This window comes from Neomonachus schauinslandi, chromosome 7 (assembly GCF_002201575.2).
Source record: "Neomonachus schauinslandi chromosome 7, ASM220157v2, whole genome shotgun sequence".
NCBI lineage: Eukaryota > Metazoa > Chordata > Mammalia > Carnivora > Phocidae > Neomonachus > Neomonachus schauinslandi.
In genome coordinates this window covers 31,313,414-31,330,043 of record NC_058409.1, presented here as the reverse complement: position 1 = coordinate 31,330,043, position 16,630 = coordinate 31,313,414, and the positions used below count along the sequence as shown (strand labels likewise).

Below are 16,630 nucleotides of genomic sequence, written 5' to 3'. Positions count from 1 at the left end.
GGTCGGCTTGGAGAACTTGGCCGGAAGTCCTGGGGCGGGGAGTTAGACACCAGCGGAGATGGCGGCTGCTGCAGTGAGTCGCGGGATCGGGGCCAAACTTGGCCTACGTGAGATTCGCGTCCACTTGTGCCAGCGCTCGCCCGGCAGCCAGGGCGTCAGGTGAGGCGCAAGGTGGTAGGGCCGGTAGGCTTCAGGGTGCCCAGGTCACGACCTCTGCCTCCCGGGTGTTTGGGGAGGCCGGCGCGTAGACAGCACGCACGGCTTTCTCTCCCGCCCCATAGGGAATTCATCGAGAAACACTATGTGGAGCTGAAGAAGGCGAACCCTGGCCTGCCCATCCTAATCCGCGAGTGTTCTGATGTGCAGCCCAAACTCTGGGCCCGCTACGGTGAGCGGGGAAGCGGGCGGTCTGGGACCCCAGTAGGAAAACAAGGGTTGGAGGAGAGAAAGGGCCATCCAGGGTCACACAGAAACCTGTAGGGAGACTGGAACTCGGACTTCGGCCTTGCTGTTGACGTTGTTTCGGATAAACTTACATTCGCGGGGTTATAGAATGCTGGTGTCTCGAGTAATACCCATGTGCGTAGGGACCAGGAGCTGTCGGTTTCATAATTCAGAACAGGGTTCAGATGGGAAAGAGATGCTCGTCAATTCCCATCGAAGTGGGTCCTTACACATGACATGTGGGTAGTGCCATTTCAGGTAGTGTGAGAATCTCAATAATACAAGCATATGATAATGACTGTTGAGCACTTAATGCTAAGATCTGCGTTGAGTACTTCCTTGCCTACATCTCATTTAATCTTCATTAATTATATGAGGGGGTGGATTCTTTCTTTTCTCATAGTAAAGGTTAGAAAGGTGAATCAAAAATTTTATGCAACAGGGGCACGGGCTGGTTCAATCAGTAGAGCATACAACTCTTGATCTCCCGGTCATGAGTTCAAGCCCCATGTTGGGCATAGAGCTTACCAAAAAAAAATTTTTTTATCGAACATACCTAAGATTATGTAGTAGGATACAACAGGGTTTAGCCTTTACACCTGTCCCCCCTTTCTAGGATGCACTTCTACCAGATTTTCATGGCTAGCTGGTTAGAATTCACCTTGTTATTCAGGTCTGAAATTATATAGCACCTCCTTAATAAGGCATTCCCTGGCAAATTATGTAACATTGCGCTTAGCTCCATTTTATCATATTCTCTAAGTTTACCACAATCTGAAAATTATGGTCATGTTGCTTGACACATAGATCTTCCTCTAGGAATGTCGGGGCAGGGAGAAAATAAGTCATATCTGGGCGCCCGGGTGGCTCAGTTGGTTAAGCCACAGCCTTCCGCTCAGGTCACGATCCCGGAATCCCAGGATCGAGTCCCGCATTGGGCTCCCTGTTCGGCAGGGAGTCTGCTTCTCCCTCTGACCCTACCCCTTCTTGTGCTCTCTCTCAAATAAATAAATAAAATAAAATCTTAAAAAAAAAAAAAAAAAGTCATACCTAAGGTAGACTGGTTCTAACAGTGGATAGCTGCAGTATGCATTAAAAATTGTTTGGAGGAGGAAAAAGCCAGTAGACTAGAGGAGGAGATGGACACAAATTACTTTAGTGTATTATACTAGAACTATAGAAGCCACAGAATTGGCACCCAGCCAAGGCTAGGCCCATGCAAAGCACTGTTCGTAGTGGCTAATAATAAATACCTTACCAGGCCCCTAAAAACTCTCTGAAACATCTTCCTTCCCATCGTGACCACCCAGAATAAGCCAAAATTCTAGTTGGACCTGGGCTTCCTAGATGTGTTTGAGAACCCCTGGATAAATTCTAGGTATCCCAAATACACCTTGGTCATATTTGTATACTACTTTTCTCATCCTAACAAGACTGTAATTTGAAGACAAGACCTTTTATTAATATTTTGGTAGCCCCACATACGAGATATTTAGTCACCTTTCTCTCTTCTCAGCATTTGGCCAAGAGAAGAATGTCTCTTTGAACAACTTCAGTGCTGATCAGGTAACCAGAGCTGTGGAGAATGTGCTAAGTGGCAAAGCCTGAAGCCTCCACTGATTGTTAAGAGCAAAAGCCCCACAGCTTGGGCTCTGTAGGACTGAGTACAATGTGAAAAAAGTGTTCTTCTGTTCTTTATAAAGCTTGTGCCGAAAAATGCCATCTCTGGATGTTCTTGTCCTCATTTTACCCTCCACCCCATCGTGCAACCACTGAGGCAAAGCAGTATAATACAAAAATAAAACTTTATTCTGTCCCCAACATAGGAGCAGAGAGCATGAAATGTCATGGTTCTAAATCCTCAAAAGAGGATCCAGGAGCAAGAGTTGAGGGGGTAGGGGGAGGTGATGAGTTGAATGAGTGGCATCGAGAAGCCAGGTCACCTGTGAAGAGCTGTCTTCTGGAGAGCATGCACACGATCCTGGAGCTGTGCCTCCTCCTGATGCTTTTCTAGGACCTGCAGCCCTGATTGCTGCAGAAACGCCTCCACAGCCTGAGGGCAGGAAAGAAAAGGACTCAACACTTGGGTCCCTGTAACCCAACACTTGATTCCCACAGCCTTACAGGTTAGCCCACCTCTATTCAGAAGAGTGCCTTCCCAACAAGAGGCAGGAATTTCTGACCTGGAGTCCACATAGGCTTGCCAGGCCCAGAGAAGTGACTATAGATAGGATGGGAAGGAAAGGGGCCATGGTGAGACTAGAGGCCTCAGAACAGGGGTACCAGGGCCAAAACTCACCTCTGGCCGATAGAGGAACAGCAGTTGCAGCAGCTCTAAACTCTGGCCTACTACTTCAGTATCAGAGGAGGCTAGCATGCCCATCAAGCAGGGGAGCAAGGGCCCTGGCCACAGATGTTGGCAGTAAGCAGGACCCTTCTCAGCCACATTGCACAGAACTGTGAGCACCTGCAGAGAGACATGTATACAGTCCCCACAAAGGATGAAAACTGAACACTAATGATAGAGCTAAAATATATGGACTGCTGATCAAATGGTCAGGTACGGTGCCAAACACTTAATCCATGTTTTGTAATTCCACAGCTGCCCTCGGGTAGCACTGCTATTCTCAAATTATACATGAGGAAACTAAAGTTTAAGGTGATAAGCTGATCTGCCCAAGGTTAGTAACTAGTAAAACAGTTAGGGATTCACACCTAGACTGGTCTGGCCCTGAAGCCATCCATACCACACCACCTGCCACTCCTCAGGTAAGGGTACTTCTGAGTGCAAAGGCCTGCTCCCAGTGTTTTTACTTTGGCCATCAGATCCTGGACTTAGGTGACCCCAATACCTACCAATACGCTCACCACATTAGAAACTGGCAGCAACTGCAAGAGGGGCTCGATCAGATCCATGGAGAGCAAGGAGGTACAGAAACTAGAACTATTCGCTGGAAGGGAAAATGTGAGGATGAAGTCCCTCAAACGGGCCTGAACCTGCCTCCCACCACCACCCCGGCCCCAATCCTACCCACCTCAGCCCAGGCAGTGAGGAAGCATACCCAGAATTTAAAGGTCTAGGCCTAGGCACATTATGGTACGTACCAGTGAGGTTGTTAAGGAGCCAGAGGCCCTCAGGAAGTAGGCTGGGCTGTTTCTGAAGGAAGAACTGCAGAAGGATAAATAAGGCCGCCACAACACGCTCATCGTCAAGCTGATTTGGCCCTCCCCCAACCTCCACTGCTGCTTCTGTTAGCAAGTTGCTTAGACACCGAAGCACAGGGCATGCCAGCTGCAAAGACAAGTTGGGAGTACAGTGTAAGGAGGAAGGGGTTACCTACGTACTGGAGGAGGTGCAAAGTAAGAAGAAAGGTAGCCCAGATCTTGACCTGTCCTCTTCACCTACCAACTCCAGTCCTGCATCCTCAGTTCTCTGGACAGCCGCAGCCATATCCAACAGCAGCAGCCCCAGAGTGGACAGACCCCCATGGTAGATAAGCAGGGCATTGTTGACCTGGCTAGGCAATAAAAAGGAAGTAGTCACTACTCAGTCAACTCCACCTTTAGGATGGCAAATGGCCTAGATTGCTGGGTTTCCTGGGATCCAAGCAGAGAAGAGGGAAGAAAACTCATTGCAATTCTAGAAACCGAAGTTCAAAAACCCATGTCTAGAAGGGAGCCCCAGGGCAAGTCTGTGGCACTTTTGCAAATGGTCTGTGTTACCTGCAGATGATGTAGTGCAGGCACCAGGCAAACTCCACAGCGACCCCAAGGTTCAGCTTTGGGCCAGGTTGCAACAGTCGCAGGATATGCTGGGGGAGAATGGAGCCCAAGACAGAGCTGCCAACAGGAGAGTTGTGAGTTGGAACCACAGAAGGCAAGATGTCAGTCATTCTTCCCAAACCCTAACAGCAGGTGGGAAAGTATCCAAATCCAAAGCTCTTCCCAGCCAGATACATCGAGCCAAAATGTGCAAGTTTTGGAAACAAAACTCAATCAGGTGTCCAGCGGCTACATCAACAAGTAGGTCACACCTGCCTCCACATCTGCAGACACAGTTTTACTTACGGGATGATCATCTCTGGAGCTTCCTTAGCCTGCAGGAGCTGGGACAAGGCATATCCAAGGGCTTCCAGCACAGTCAGATGGGGGGACTAGAAGTAGACAGGGTAGAGATCTGACTCTGGAAGCTGGGTCATAAGATTTCCTGTGACTTTCAACCCCTTAGCACAGGGCAGAGGCTGGAGCTGCCTAAACAAAGCGGGGGGGCCATGTAGAGAGAAGACAGGGGAGGGCTGCCCAAGGAGGGAGAAAATGGATGGATGCTCACCTGGATGCAGGCAGCCAAAGCTGGAACAATGCCCTGTGGCAGGAGCTGCCTTCTCACAGCCTCACTCTCCACAATCAGGTTACCCAGTGTATACAGACAGAGCTCCTGAGAGTGGGACAACAAAAGCACGGGGCATGGCCTGTCTCAGGCTAGCGTGGGGGTGGGGGTGCAGAGGATGAATAGTCTTGCCCTTGAGGCTCTGGGCAAAAGGGTGTGGAAGGTGATGGGCCTATGTATGGCTAGGGACATCAGGGGAAACCAATTTTCTTCTTCCCCCTATGTGCCAGCTCAAACTAGACCCAAAAGCACAATATTTAAACCAAGCCAAAAACAAGGTAGGAAGGGGCAGGGCTTACTATAAAGTCTGAGCTGTGACCGGAGAGGTAGGTGAGAAGGTATGAAGTGGCTGGCAGGCAGGCCTCAGCCACCGCAGACTGCTCAGAATGAGAGAGCTCATGAAGGCACCGAGCGGCCTCTAGCTGCAACAGGGCTTGGCTGCTGGTCAGAAGCCCGACCAAGGTCCGAATGCTGCCCTCCAGCCTACATGAGTGAGTACCAGAGCCCTGCTCAGCCTCTGGCCCATCCCCTCCACACTCCTGTCCATCCCTCAGAGGCCCAGGCCCCACTCACCACCCATACTGACCAGATGAATGTCTGCTGCGTCTCAGGGTGCTGCAAGCCTCGACGAAGGCTGACCAGAGCCCTCTCTCTCTCCTTTTCCTCTGTCCCTCGTTGCGCTAACCGGAGGAACTGTTGGATCTGGAGTGCAGGGCAGGGAGAGGAGCAATGGCAACACAAAGTTGCCAGAAAGCAAGTGTGAGTCCTACTCTGCCCACTTCACCTGTGAGCACTCTAATGTTCCACCATCCCTAGAACTTGTCATTCATGCTAATATGGCTAATAAGCATCAATCTTGCAGTAGAGTAGACAGAAGAGGGAATCAGAACTGGGTTTAATACCAGCCCTGCCACTTACAAGGAACCTAAACCTCAGTTTTTCACCTGAAAAATGGGAATAACGTATTTCCTGCCTTCTTAGAGTTATTTCAAAGGTAACATTTAAAGCTTTCAGTCTGGCACAACCTACCCCTCTAGCCATTCTCCCCATGCAACCTATACTCCCAACACCAAGCAGCAAAACATGACTTGTCTTTTAATGCTTCCAAGCTTTTGCACAATCTATTCCTTCTGCCTGGGATACCCTCCCCAGGTCCTCCGCTCCCTTCAGATTTCTGTTCCTGTTACCGCCTTTGGGAAGTAAGTTCTTTCTGGCTTCCTTTCAGACTTAGGGGTTCCTATTGTGCCTCATGTTTCCTTCATGACAGGTGGTAAGCACGCCTGTCTTCTTCACTGGGCTGCTGCAAGTACCACACAGAAAGGGACTCTCCTCATCTTTGTGTACCTCAGACCCCAGCACAGTGTCTTGGCATAAAGCAAGCACACAATGAACCAATGAACCAATGGTATAACCTAGGCATGAGTGCTTCTGTAAACAACACATGTAAACATAGACATTATAAACAAAGGGGATGCCCAATGCTTGCTGAATGAATAAATCAGCTAAAACTAATCATGTCATTCACTTATTCAATAAATAATGACCATCTACTATATGTCAGATACTATAGGGCATCTGAGTTTTCAATGACAACAAAGAAGATAGGGTCTAGATTCCCATGGATTTAAAGTCTAGTTGGAGAAACGATAAACAAGCAAACAATTAGTATGATTAATATTCTGCAAACAGGCTGTCAAGACAGAATACTAAAAGGGACCCACTTTTAGATGTAGCAAATGTAAAGGCCTTGAGACAGGAAAGAGCCTAGTATATTCTTTCAAAAACTGAAAAGGGAGAATTTTGGCTAAGATGAGTAAACTGGCAAGGTTGGAGCTAGGCAAACGTTAGACCATTCATCTAGGAAGGAAGGATTTTGAATTTTTATTTAAGATTTATGTATTTTTAAGATTTTATCTGAGAGAGAGAGAAATAGCACAAGAAGGGGGTGTAGCAGAGGGATAGGGAGAAGCAGGCTCCCCGCTGAGCAGGGAGCCGGATATGGGACTTGATCCCAGGACCATGGGATCACAACCCCAGCCCAAGGCAGATGTCTAACTGACTGAGCCACCGAGGTGCCCCAAAGATTTATTTATTTTAGAGAGAAAGAGAGAGAGCTCACACAGAGGAGAGGGACAGAAGGAAAGGGAGAGAATCTCAAGCAGACTCCATGCTGACCACGGAGCCCAACGAGGGGCTGGATCTCACTACCCGGAGATCATGACCTGAGCCAAACCCAAGAATCAGACCCTTAACCAAGCCACCCAGGCGCCCCAGATTTTGGATTTTTAAGAGACATCTGACTGAGGTATGGAGAATGAACTTGAAAGCGGCAAGCAAGATGCAAATGACCTGTTAGAAGGCTACTGTGAGTACACGGAGAAGAGGATAGTGGTAGCTGCGATGTTCTCCATCGTAAAGGCGCCAGAGCTCTTTAGGAGGTGAAAAAAGGGCTAGGACCTGATGTATTGATGTGGGGATGAGGGACAGAGTTCTCGAGGGTACTTTCCCAGTTTCTGGCTTGGCCCACTGGATGGATGGAGGTATTGAAGGGGCCGCGTTCAGGTTTGGCGCCGAGCTCAAAAGGAATTTGGCGCCAGTCGGCGTAGAACAACTCACCGAGCACCCGGTCACCTCACCTCAGCTTCCCCGAGGATCTTGGCCACACATCCCCCTTCGACTTCCTCCAGGACGTCGTCTCTCAGCAGCCTCTTACTGACCAGCTGCTGCTCCCTCCGCGCCTTCCGCAGTGCTGGGGGCAAAGGAGCCGGCTGAACGTAGGAGGGGCATCTAGCACCTTGAATCCCGTCTGCCACCCGAGGGCCTCCTCATCCTATCCCCGACCGCCATGCCAGCCGCCATACCACCCACTCCTCGGTAGTGGAGGAGCTACGATGCTCCCGCCGGCATCTTCCCGTCTCCCTTGCCCTCCCGCACCTGCCTCCCGCTCCCGCCGGCGGCACCGTAGCTCCTCCACTACGCAGCCCACCGGCCTGAGGCGGCCCTGCCGTCCGCTCCACATGGTGGAGCTGGAGAAAACTTGCCAGGAGCCCAGAGCGAGGAAGCCGGTCCCTGAGCCTAGAAGGCACGGACCGCGCAGCCGCAGCGCGGGGCGGAAAAGGAGGTGCGACTGGGCGGAGCACAGTGCAAAATGAAGGCGGGCAGACCGAAGGAGGGGGGGGGCGAAGGGAGAGTAGAATGGGGTGGGGCAAGGGCCGGAGGGGCGGGGCAAGGGCAGGGACTGGCGGGCCGGGCAAGGGCAGGGAGGGGCGGGGCGAAAGCTAGAGGCTGGGTAGGACCTGGGCAACGGAGAGCCTGGGTCGCAGCGCCCACTCTGCTTCTGATTGGTATTTCTCCTTCCCAATTCTTTCTCTTTCCCGATTCCAGGAAAGAAACTCCACCTCGATCCGGACTGCCAGTGCGTCACCTTCCGTTCAACAAATACAACCTCCCCACACTTAACACACCCTAGACGAACATTAAAAAACTACCCCGAGTTCTAGGAAGATTTCACCAAAAACTCAGCTCCCACTGATGAACGCTGGATTTGCATTACCTTATTGAATGTTCTACACAACGACAATTATCCCCATTATGCGCGTATGAAGAAAATGAGACAAATATAATTATTTCACTGTCCTGCATAAAAGTGAATCGCATTATTTTGGGGATAAAGTAATTCTTAAACCAAATTTTGAGCACCACTAACTACTACGTACTGGGGAAACACTGGTGAACTAAAAAACCATGTCCCTCACCCTCGAAATCCGAATTGTGGCAAAGTAAGCTTTACATGGTCTAATCCCTGCATAACTCTCCAGTCTTCACTGGAAGGGCACCTCGCCTTATTCATCTCTCCTGGGATCTTCTCTTTGTTCCCTAAACAAGCCCTCCTTTTTTCCTCCTCCAGGCTTTTGGCCAGGCTGTTGCCCTGTCTAGAGCCCTGTCTCTGACTGACCCCCCCCCCACCCAACCAGCACCCTTCCCTTAATTAAAACCACCATTGAGATCTCAATTCCAATGTCCCGTACTCAGAACTACTGGACCTCTGTCCCTGTCATGAGAGCCTATAGCACCATATACTTCATAACCATTTTTACTGTCATGAAGTTACAGTGTAATTGTTTGACGTTGTCTCCTCCCTAAATCCCCTTCACAGCTCCAAGAGAGTGGAGTCCTGGTAGCAGTTAAGAATTTTTATTGGAGGGCGCCTGGATGGCTCAGTTGGTTAAGCGACTGCCTTCGGCTCAGGTCATGATCCTGGAGTCCCTGGATCGAGTCCCGCATCGAGTCCCGCATCGAGTCCCGCATCGAGTCCCGCATCGAGTCCCGCATCGAGTCCCGCATCGAGTCCCGCATCGGGCTCCCTGCTCGGCAGGGAGCCTGCTTCTGCCTCTGACCCTCCCCCCCTCTCATGTGCTCTCTCTGTCTCAAATAAATAAATTTTAAAAATCTTTAAAAAAAAAAAAAAGAATTTTTATTGGAGGGGGTGCCTGTGTGGCTCAGTCGGTTAAGCGTCTCCCTTCGGCTCAGGTCATGATCCCAGGGTCCTGGGATCGAACCCCACATTGGGCTCCCTGCTCAGTGGGGAGCCTGCTTCTCCCTCTCCCACTCCCCCTGCTTGTGCTCTCTCTCTCTCAAATAAATAAAATAAAATCTAAAAAAATAATTTTTATTGGAGGTCTCTAATTTTTAGAAAGCTATTATTTAGGGAAATGTACGAATAAGAACAAATCCAAGAAAGGGAACTGTTCTTCAAGTCAACTTCCTCTGGTAGTCTAGTGGTTAGGATTTGGCACTTTTAAACCAACTTCCTTTCCTAGAGTTTAATTCCACCTCTTGGAGTCAATTGCCTTTAATCTCTTCCACAAACCACCTAGTTAAATATCTGCAGACCATTATCCTGCCCCCACATCCCTCCAGGCCTAGCATCCATCCATCTCTGGGACAGCCATTTACTGAGCAACTGCTATGCACCATGCTCTGGCTGGGAATAGAGTCTGGATCTTCTCTCCTTTGTCATGGGACAGGCTGCTTCTAACACCTACATGTTTCCCCTGGTGAGGAAGGTAAGACAAGTCACCAGGCAAAATGCCTGCCCAGACAGTTACAGCTGCTCACCCTGTTTTTTTTTGCATTTATCTGCCCAACATCACTGTCAACCCTGTAAAAAACAGCCCCATGTCCTCTCTAATACAGAGCTAACTGTTCCTTTCTCCACTGCTCCCACAAATGCTTAGTTTCTTTCCTCTGTGCGTCCTCTTCCCTATGGACTGTAGTCTGGATCTGTGTTTGCCTTCCCCACCTCCTGGAGTACTCGAGGGATGGTGTGATGGTCATGTCTGCATCCCTGGGCTTTGTACCAGCCCTGACATTTGGTAGACAAATGATAGATATTTGTTGAATCAAGGTGTGAGTTGAGGATCCTTGCAGAACCATTACTGCCCCTCTTTGCTTGCAATCGTCATCCAGAGTGCCTCCCTTAAAATAATGGGATTTGCTAAGGAGCCAGGCTTCAGTGGCCTGAGTCTTCTGAATGTAGAGGCACTGATGAAGAACATAAAAATCAGGACTACTCTTAATAGGTGTGGCTGTGTAGTCATAGACAAGTACTACCATTTTCTCCATTTTACAAATCAGGAGCCCAGAAATCTGAGGTCCAGAAACTTGCCCAAGTATTACAACCTTAGTGGTAGAGCTGGGATTCCAAGCCTGGCTGTCTGACCACAGAGTCAGTGTATTTAACACTGAGCTACACTCACATTCTTGGTCCTCGGGGATGTTCCAGTGACCTGGCCTGGCTGGCCTTGGGGCATGGCTCAGGATATCAGGGCATGCCCAACAAGATACACAGGGAGCAGTGAGGTCTAATGAAACCTCCTTGTTTGGAATGAGATGTGAAGCCATTTATAAAAAAAAATAGGAGAAGTGAGAATTCAAACATCTTTAATATAGCTCTTGCCTCAGAATTTACAGGTGAAGAACTGTGAGGGTGGTTGTAAAAGCACAGCCCCTATTCACCCTCTGGGACACTTGCTTTTTTTTTTCTTGGCAAAACAGGTGAGTTACTAATTAACCTCATTCAACAAAGGTCCAGCCTTTCCTTCCCAGGACATAGGATCTGTGTTGGAGGGGGAAGGGCAAGGGAGAGCTAGGCACAAGGGGGAAAACTAGGTTAGAAATACCTGTTTCTCAATTTCAGGGCAAGGAAATGGAAACTGCAAGAGGTGGAGCTACTTGGCCAATGTGTCTCTGTTAAACACCTCTACTTTTAAGAAAGCTATTATTTTAAAGCCTGAGTGGTTCAGTCAGTTAAGCATCTTGTCTTGATTTTGGCTCAGATCATGATCTCAGGGTCCTGGGATTGAGCCCTGCGTGGGGCTCCCCACTCAGCAGGGAGTCTGCTTCTCCTCCCTCTGCCCCCCCCCACCCCTGCTCGAGCACTCTCTCTCTCTGTCTCTCTTTCTGAAATGAATAAATAAATGTTTTTTATTTTTATTTTTATTTTTTTAAAGATTTTATTTATTTATTTGAGAGAGAATGAGAGAGAGCACATGAGAGGGGGGAGGGTCAGAGGGAGAAGCAGACTCCCCGCTGAGCAGGGAGCCCGATGCGGGACTCGATCCAGGGACTCCAGGATCATGACCTGAGCCGAAAGCAGTCGCTTAACCAACTGAGCCACCCAGGCGCCCCTAAATAAATGTTTTTTAAAAAAGAAAGCTGGGGCTCCTGAGTGGCTCAGTCGGCTGAGTGTCCCACTCTTGGTTTCGGCTCAGGTCATGATCTCAGGATCCTGGTGTTCAGCCCTTCATCAAGCTGGGTGCTGGGTGAGGAGTCTGCTTGTCCCTCTCCCTCTGCTCCTCACCCCACTCTCTCTCTCTCTCACTCTCTCAAACAAATAAATAAATAATCTTTGAAAAAATAAAGCTGTTACTTTCTTAATAAAGAACAAGTCAGCAAAAAAAAAAAAAAAAGGAAGGGAGTTGTTCTTCAGACCAACTTCCTCTTGAACTTCACTCTATCCCTTGGAGTCAACAGATGAAGTTTGCAATCTCCTCCGCAACATATCTAGTTAAATATCCGAGGGTATTCAGGGGATTGGATTGGGTGTCGGTAAGTTAATAGTAACCACCAAGACTAGGGAAAAGTTAAAAAACTACCCCGGTTGAATCGCTGGGATAAAGGCAGGGGGAGGTGAGAGTTCTGGCCTGAAGCACTAGGGATTTTTCTTTCCCCAAAGCTAGCAAACAAGCCTGGGGTGTCTGACTCATCAGGGCACTGCCGGGGGCATTGCACTCTACATGTCCTACATGATCCTTCCTGTTACAGTCCTGGCAACATCCCTCATTGCAAAACTTCCCAGAAGGGTACACTGCATAGAGTAGTTCGGTGGCAGACAGGTGGAGAGTGACCAGGGTTCACAGAGAAAAGAACAGAGTGACATCCAGGGTTACATAAACTCTCAGGCCGCCCAAGAGGACAGATACGTGTGTGGAGCCTAGAAACCAGTGAGTGCGGCTGTGTAGGAAGGAAGCCGGAGCCCTTCCCTGAGCCTGCCTGGACGCAGAGGCTCGGAGCCGCAATCGACCATGGTGAGTGTAGGTCTTGGGGCCGAAAGGGAGCTGCTCAAGGAACCTCAGGGGCTGACTGGGGCCGCCCTGACCTCCGCTTTCTTCCTAGGTGCTCTGCTTGTTGCTGCTGCTGCTGCCGCCAGCGCTGTGCGTCTCGGAACCCGCACTAGAGCCCTGCGAAGTGGACGACGAGGATTTCCGCTGCTTCTGCAACTTCACGGATCCGGAGCCCGAGTGGTCCAGCGCCTTCCAGTGTGTAAGTGCCATCGAGGTGGAGATCCACGGCGGCGGCCGCAGCCTGCAACAATTCCTAAAAGCCGCACACACGGACCCGAAGCAGTACGCTGACATGGTCAAGGCTCTGCGCTTGCGGCGGCTCACAGTGGCCTCCGCACAGGTTCCCGCTAGCCTTGTGGCCGCCTTCTTGCGTGCGCTGGGGTACTCCCGCCTCAAGGAACTGACGCTCCAGGACCTGGAGGTAACCGGCGCCACGCCGCCGCCGCCTCGGGAAGCCACTGGGCCTGCGCTCTCCACCCTCAGTCTCCGGAACGTGTCGTGGGCAACGGGAGGTGCCTGGCTCGCCGAACTGCAGCAGTGGCTGAAGCCCGGCCTCAAGGTACTGAACATTGCGCAAGCACACTCGCTTGCTTTTTCCTGCGCGCAGCTCCGCACCTTCCCGGCCCTCACCACCTTAGACCTATCCGACAATCCCCGACTGGGCGAGCGCGGACTGACAGCAGCTCTCTGTCCGCACAAGTTCCCGGCCCTCCAGGCTCTAGTTTTACGGAACGCCGGGATAGAGACGCCCAACGGCGTGTGCTTGGCGATGGCGGCGGCGGGTGTGCAACCCCACCGCCTAGACCTCAGCCACAACTCGCTGCGCGCCACCGCCCCCGGCGCTCCTGGGTGTGTCTGGCCCAGCACACTGACATCTCTCAACTTGTCCTTCGCTGGGCTGGAGCAGGTGCCTAAGGGACTACCGGCCAGGCTTAGCGTGCTTGATCTTAGGTGCAACAAGCTGAACAGAGAGCCTCGGCCAGAAGAGCTGCCCAAGGTGAGTAACCTGACACTGGATGGGAATCCCTTTCTGGACCCTGAAGGCCCCAACTACCAAGAAGACCCGATGAAGTCTGGCGTGGTCCCAGCCTGTGCGCATTCGGCCCTGGCGGTGGGGATGTCAGGAACCTTCGTGGTGTTTCAAAGGGTGGGAGGCTTCACCTAAGGCCCACGAGAGACAAATGAATCGGCTCGGATTGCCCTGGCTCCAGGGAAGCCTTATCGGGACGTCTTTTTTTTTTTTTTTTTTTTAACCAACCAACCCTCTGCCCCATCTTCATTAAAATCTGAAACAACGATTTGTGTCATTCACTCAATGGGTGTCTGTGATCTGCTGGGGCACAGTGCTGGCTGTGGAATCCATTATATTTAGCTTTCTTCATCCTAATTCCCTAGAAACCTAAGAATAGGACTTAAAGGGCGGATGAGGCAGGGAGTTTCCTGTCCAGGACTGTGCCTGAGAAACGGGGGTTTCTGTACAATCTGGCTTTCTGAGATTACTTACATCCATGTTGAAGGATGTTTGAATGGTAAACATGCCTAGAAAGATACAGAATGTTTCCTCTCTGGTGCACTTTCCAAGAGCCAGCTGCTCTGCCTTTCAAAGGTAATAAAACCCGGAGTTACTTGCTTATTCTCTCTCTCTCTTTCTCTCTCCCACTCTCCAGGGAGAAGGGACAGCTCTGCCACCTGTCCTACATAAGTTCTGAGTTTCATAATTTCAGGGTTTCTCTTCTGCTGTGTAAAGCCCCTCTGCACACACAGGTACACCGGCTTTCACTGTGTCATCTAATGGGGAATTTGTGCATGGAGGACTGTTCCAAGATGCTGTCATTTAACAGTCTATCTCTGAACCAGATATCTTGTCATTAGGTTAGTAAATGTGTGTATAATTGTTTCTGGCTGGATCTTTAATTTGCAGATAGGATAATAGCTTAGACCTGTCACAGCCTCTTAGACCTTTCACAGGGCAATTAACGACATGTGCCCTCCAAACCACATTATCTCAGGGACCCAGGGCATCAGCCAAGAGGTACTGTTCCTCCTAGGAGTCCCTTCTTTACATCGAGGAGGCAGCCGCATCCATCAGAGAGCTAGACACCTGCCTCACAGAGGACCTGGGAGAGGGATGGGGGGGGCAGGGAGAATATAAGCACAGCCCTCTGGCCTGCCTCCCTCCAGTGTCCAGAGCCACACAGGTAGGAATGAGGATGCAAAGTAACATTGTTGGAAGAGTTACACAGGTTACCAGACCACAGACTCAAAGAATCCATGGGCACAGGTAAATAAACTGCCAACCGCAGTCAGGAAACCCCCTGGAACATCTCCAAGAGGATTTAATCCAGCCTCGTGGAACATTTCCAGTGTCAGAGAACTAACGACCTCAAGCAGCTCTTTACATCTGAATAGCTTTGAGCACTCTTCATCAAAGTTATGGAACCCCTGCTCAACCTCAAGCTCTGTGTTACGATCCTGATATACAAAGAGATGAATCCAAAACAGCCATGTTCTCAGGGAATTCTCAATCCAATAAGGGAGATGTACACAGAAAAGATAGTTGTAATTCAACGAGTGGGAGGGATCAACTCTATGAGGTCCTCTGGAAGGCTGTATAGGAAAGGAGACATTTAATCTGGGTCTGAGAGTTGACTATCACCTCCTCAGGAAGGACATTCCCAGGCAAAAATGGGTACTTTAAAAGGCTCAGAAACCTGAAAGTATATGGCCAGATCTGGGAATTATAACTGATTAGGTAGGGCTGGAGATCACAGTGATGGAAGCTGGAGACATTGATTCATTCAAGTGCCAGTTATGTGCCAGGGACTATGCTAAACCCTGTGGATAGAGCGGGAGTAATACAGAAGTTCTTGTTCATATGGAATTCAGATTCTAGTTGGATAGTGAGGCTGAGGGGAAGACAATAAACATATAATATATCAGACTATGGTAAGTGTTGTGAAGAGGACGGAGTGTTGAGGATTGATATGTTATATGAGAGTGTTAGGAAGGTCTCTCTGATAGGGATATTTGAACAAACTCCTGAGTGAATTGGGAAAGTGAGCTTGAGGATATCTGTGGGAATAGCATTTCAGGCAGAAACAATGGCAAGCACAAAAATTCTGAGATCTTTGGAATGGTAAAGGAAACAAAAAGGAGGCCAGTGTGGCTGAAGCAGGGTGAGCAGGGGTGGTAGGGAAGAACAGTAAGAGAAAACATGAGAGGATAGCAGGGCCAGATTATGTAGGGCCTTGTAAGGCAATGCTATTCAAAATATCATCTATGGCAAGTGCCAGCCCACACACTGTTTAATTACCAAACTATGAGGAGGTAAGTTTAAAAGTCAAGAATGAGTGGTTAGAAAGTTTTTAAAAAATATTTTATTTAGGGGCGCCTGGGTGGCTCAGTTGGTTGGATGACTGCTTTCGGCTCAGGTCATGATCCCAGAGTCCTGGGATCGAGCCCCAAGTTGGGCTCCCTGCTCAGCGGGGAGCCTGTTTCTCCCTCTTCCCCTCCCCCTGCTTGTCAAATAATAAATATTTATTTGACAGAGAGAGAGAGAGAGAGCAGAAGGCAGATGCTTAAACAACTGAGCCACCCCGGTGCCCCAATTTAGTTGTGTCTTTAATTATTTCAGCAATGTTTTGTAGTTTTCACTCCACAAGTCTTTGGTTAATTCCCAAGTATTTTATTCTTTTTAATGCTATTGTAAATGGAATTGTTTTTCTTTTTTTTTTTTAAAGATTTAATTAATTTATTTATTTGAGAGAGAGAGAGAGAGAGAAACAGCATGAGAGGGGATAGGGTCAGAGGGAGAAGCAGGCTCCCTGCTGAGCCAGGAGCTGGATGTGGGACTCGATCCCAGGACTCCGGGATCATGACCTGAGCCGAAGGCAGTCGCTTAACCAACTGAGCCACCCAGGCGCCCATGGAATTGTTTTTCTTAATTTCTTGTTCAGATTGTTCATCATCAGTGTATAGAAACTCACTGGATTTTTTTTTTTAAGATTTTATTTATTTATATGTCAGAGAGAGAAAGAGAGCACAGGCAGGGGGAGTGGCAGGCAGAGGGAGAAGCAGGGAGAAGCCGGCAAGGAGCCTGATGCAGAACTCGATCCCAGGACCCTGGGATCATGACCTGAGCGGAAGGCAGACACTTAACTGACTAAGCCACCCA

The 16,630-nt window shown here is 49.6% G+C and overlaps 3 protein-coding genes across 5 annotated transcripts; 2 read left to right on the top strand and 1 right to left on the bottom strand.

Annotated features, from left to right (window-relative positions):
• The first annotated feature begins 24 nt into the window (after positions 1-24).
• On the top strand, positions 25-2,262 carry NDUFA2 (NADH:ubiquinone oxidoreductase subunit A2). Its single transcript, XM_021702058.1, has 3 exons — positions 25-159; positions 282-388; positions 1,961-2,262. The coding sequence occupies exons 1-3, from the start codon at positions 59-61 to the stop codon at positions 2,050-2,052; spliced, it is 300 nt and encodes a 99-aa protein (XP_021557733.1). The 5' UTR covers positions 25-58; the 3' UTR covers positions 2,053-2,262.
• Positions 2,263-2,266: 4 nt separating this feature from the next.
• TMCO6 (transmembrane and coiled-coil domains 6) lies at positions 2,267-7,933 on the bottom strand. Of its 3 annotated transcripts, none has more exons than XM_021702055.1 (12): positions 7,873-7,933; positions 7,468-7,599; positions 5,418-5,533; positions 5,131-5,314; positions 4,775-4,879; positions 4,513-4,598; positions 4,168-4,284; positions 3,851-3,962; positions 3,550-3,736; positions 3,301-3,395; positions 2,744-2,911; positions 2,267-2,497 (listed from the first exon to the last, which is right to left on the bottom strand). In XM_021702055.1, the coding sequence occupies exons 6-12, from the start codon at positions 4,521-4,523 to the stop codon at positions 2,384-2,386; spliced, it is 804 nt and encodes a 267-aa protein (XP_021557730.1). In that variant the 5' UTR covers positions 4,524-4,598; positions 4,775-4,879; positions 5,131-5,314; positions 5,418-5,533; positions 7,468-7,599; positions 7,873-7,933; the 3' UTR covers positions 2,267-2,383. The 3 variants fall into 3 exon arrangements, with proteins under 3 accessions (XP_021557730.1, XP_021557729.1, XP_021557731.1); XM_021702054.1 differs by having other exon boundaries at positions 7,468-7,580; positions 7,766-7,922; XM_021702056.1 differs by having other exon boundaries at positions 7,468-7,580; positions 7,873-7,899.
• A 4,096-nt stretch (positions 7,934-12,029) lies between these two features.
• On the top strand, positions 12,030-13,778 carry CD14 (CD14 molecule). Its single transcript, XM_021701912.1, has 2 exons — positions 12,030-12,420; positions 12,509-13,778. Exons 1-2 carry the CDS (start codon positions 12,418-12,420, stop codon positions 13,619-13,621), a joined length of 1,116 nt encoding a protein of 371 aa, XP_021557587.1. The 5' UTR covers positions 12,030-12,417; the 3' UTR covers positions 13,622-13,778.
• Positions 13,779-16,630: the final 2,852 nt, after the last annotated feature.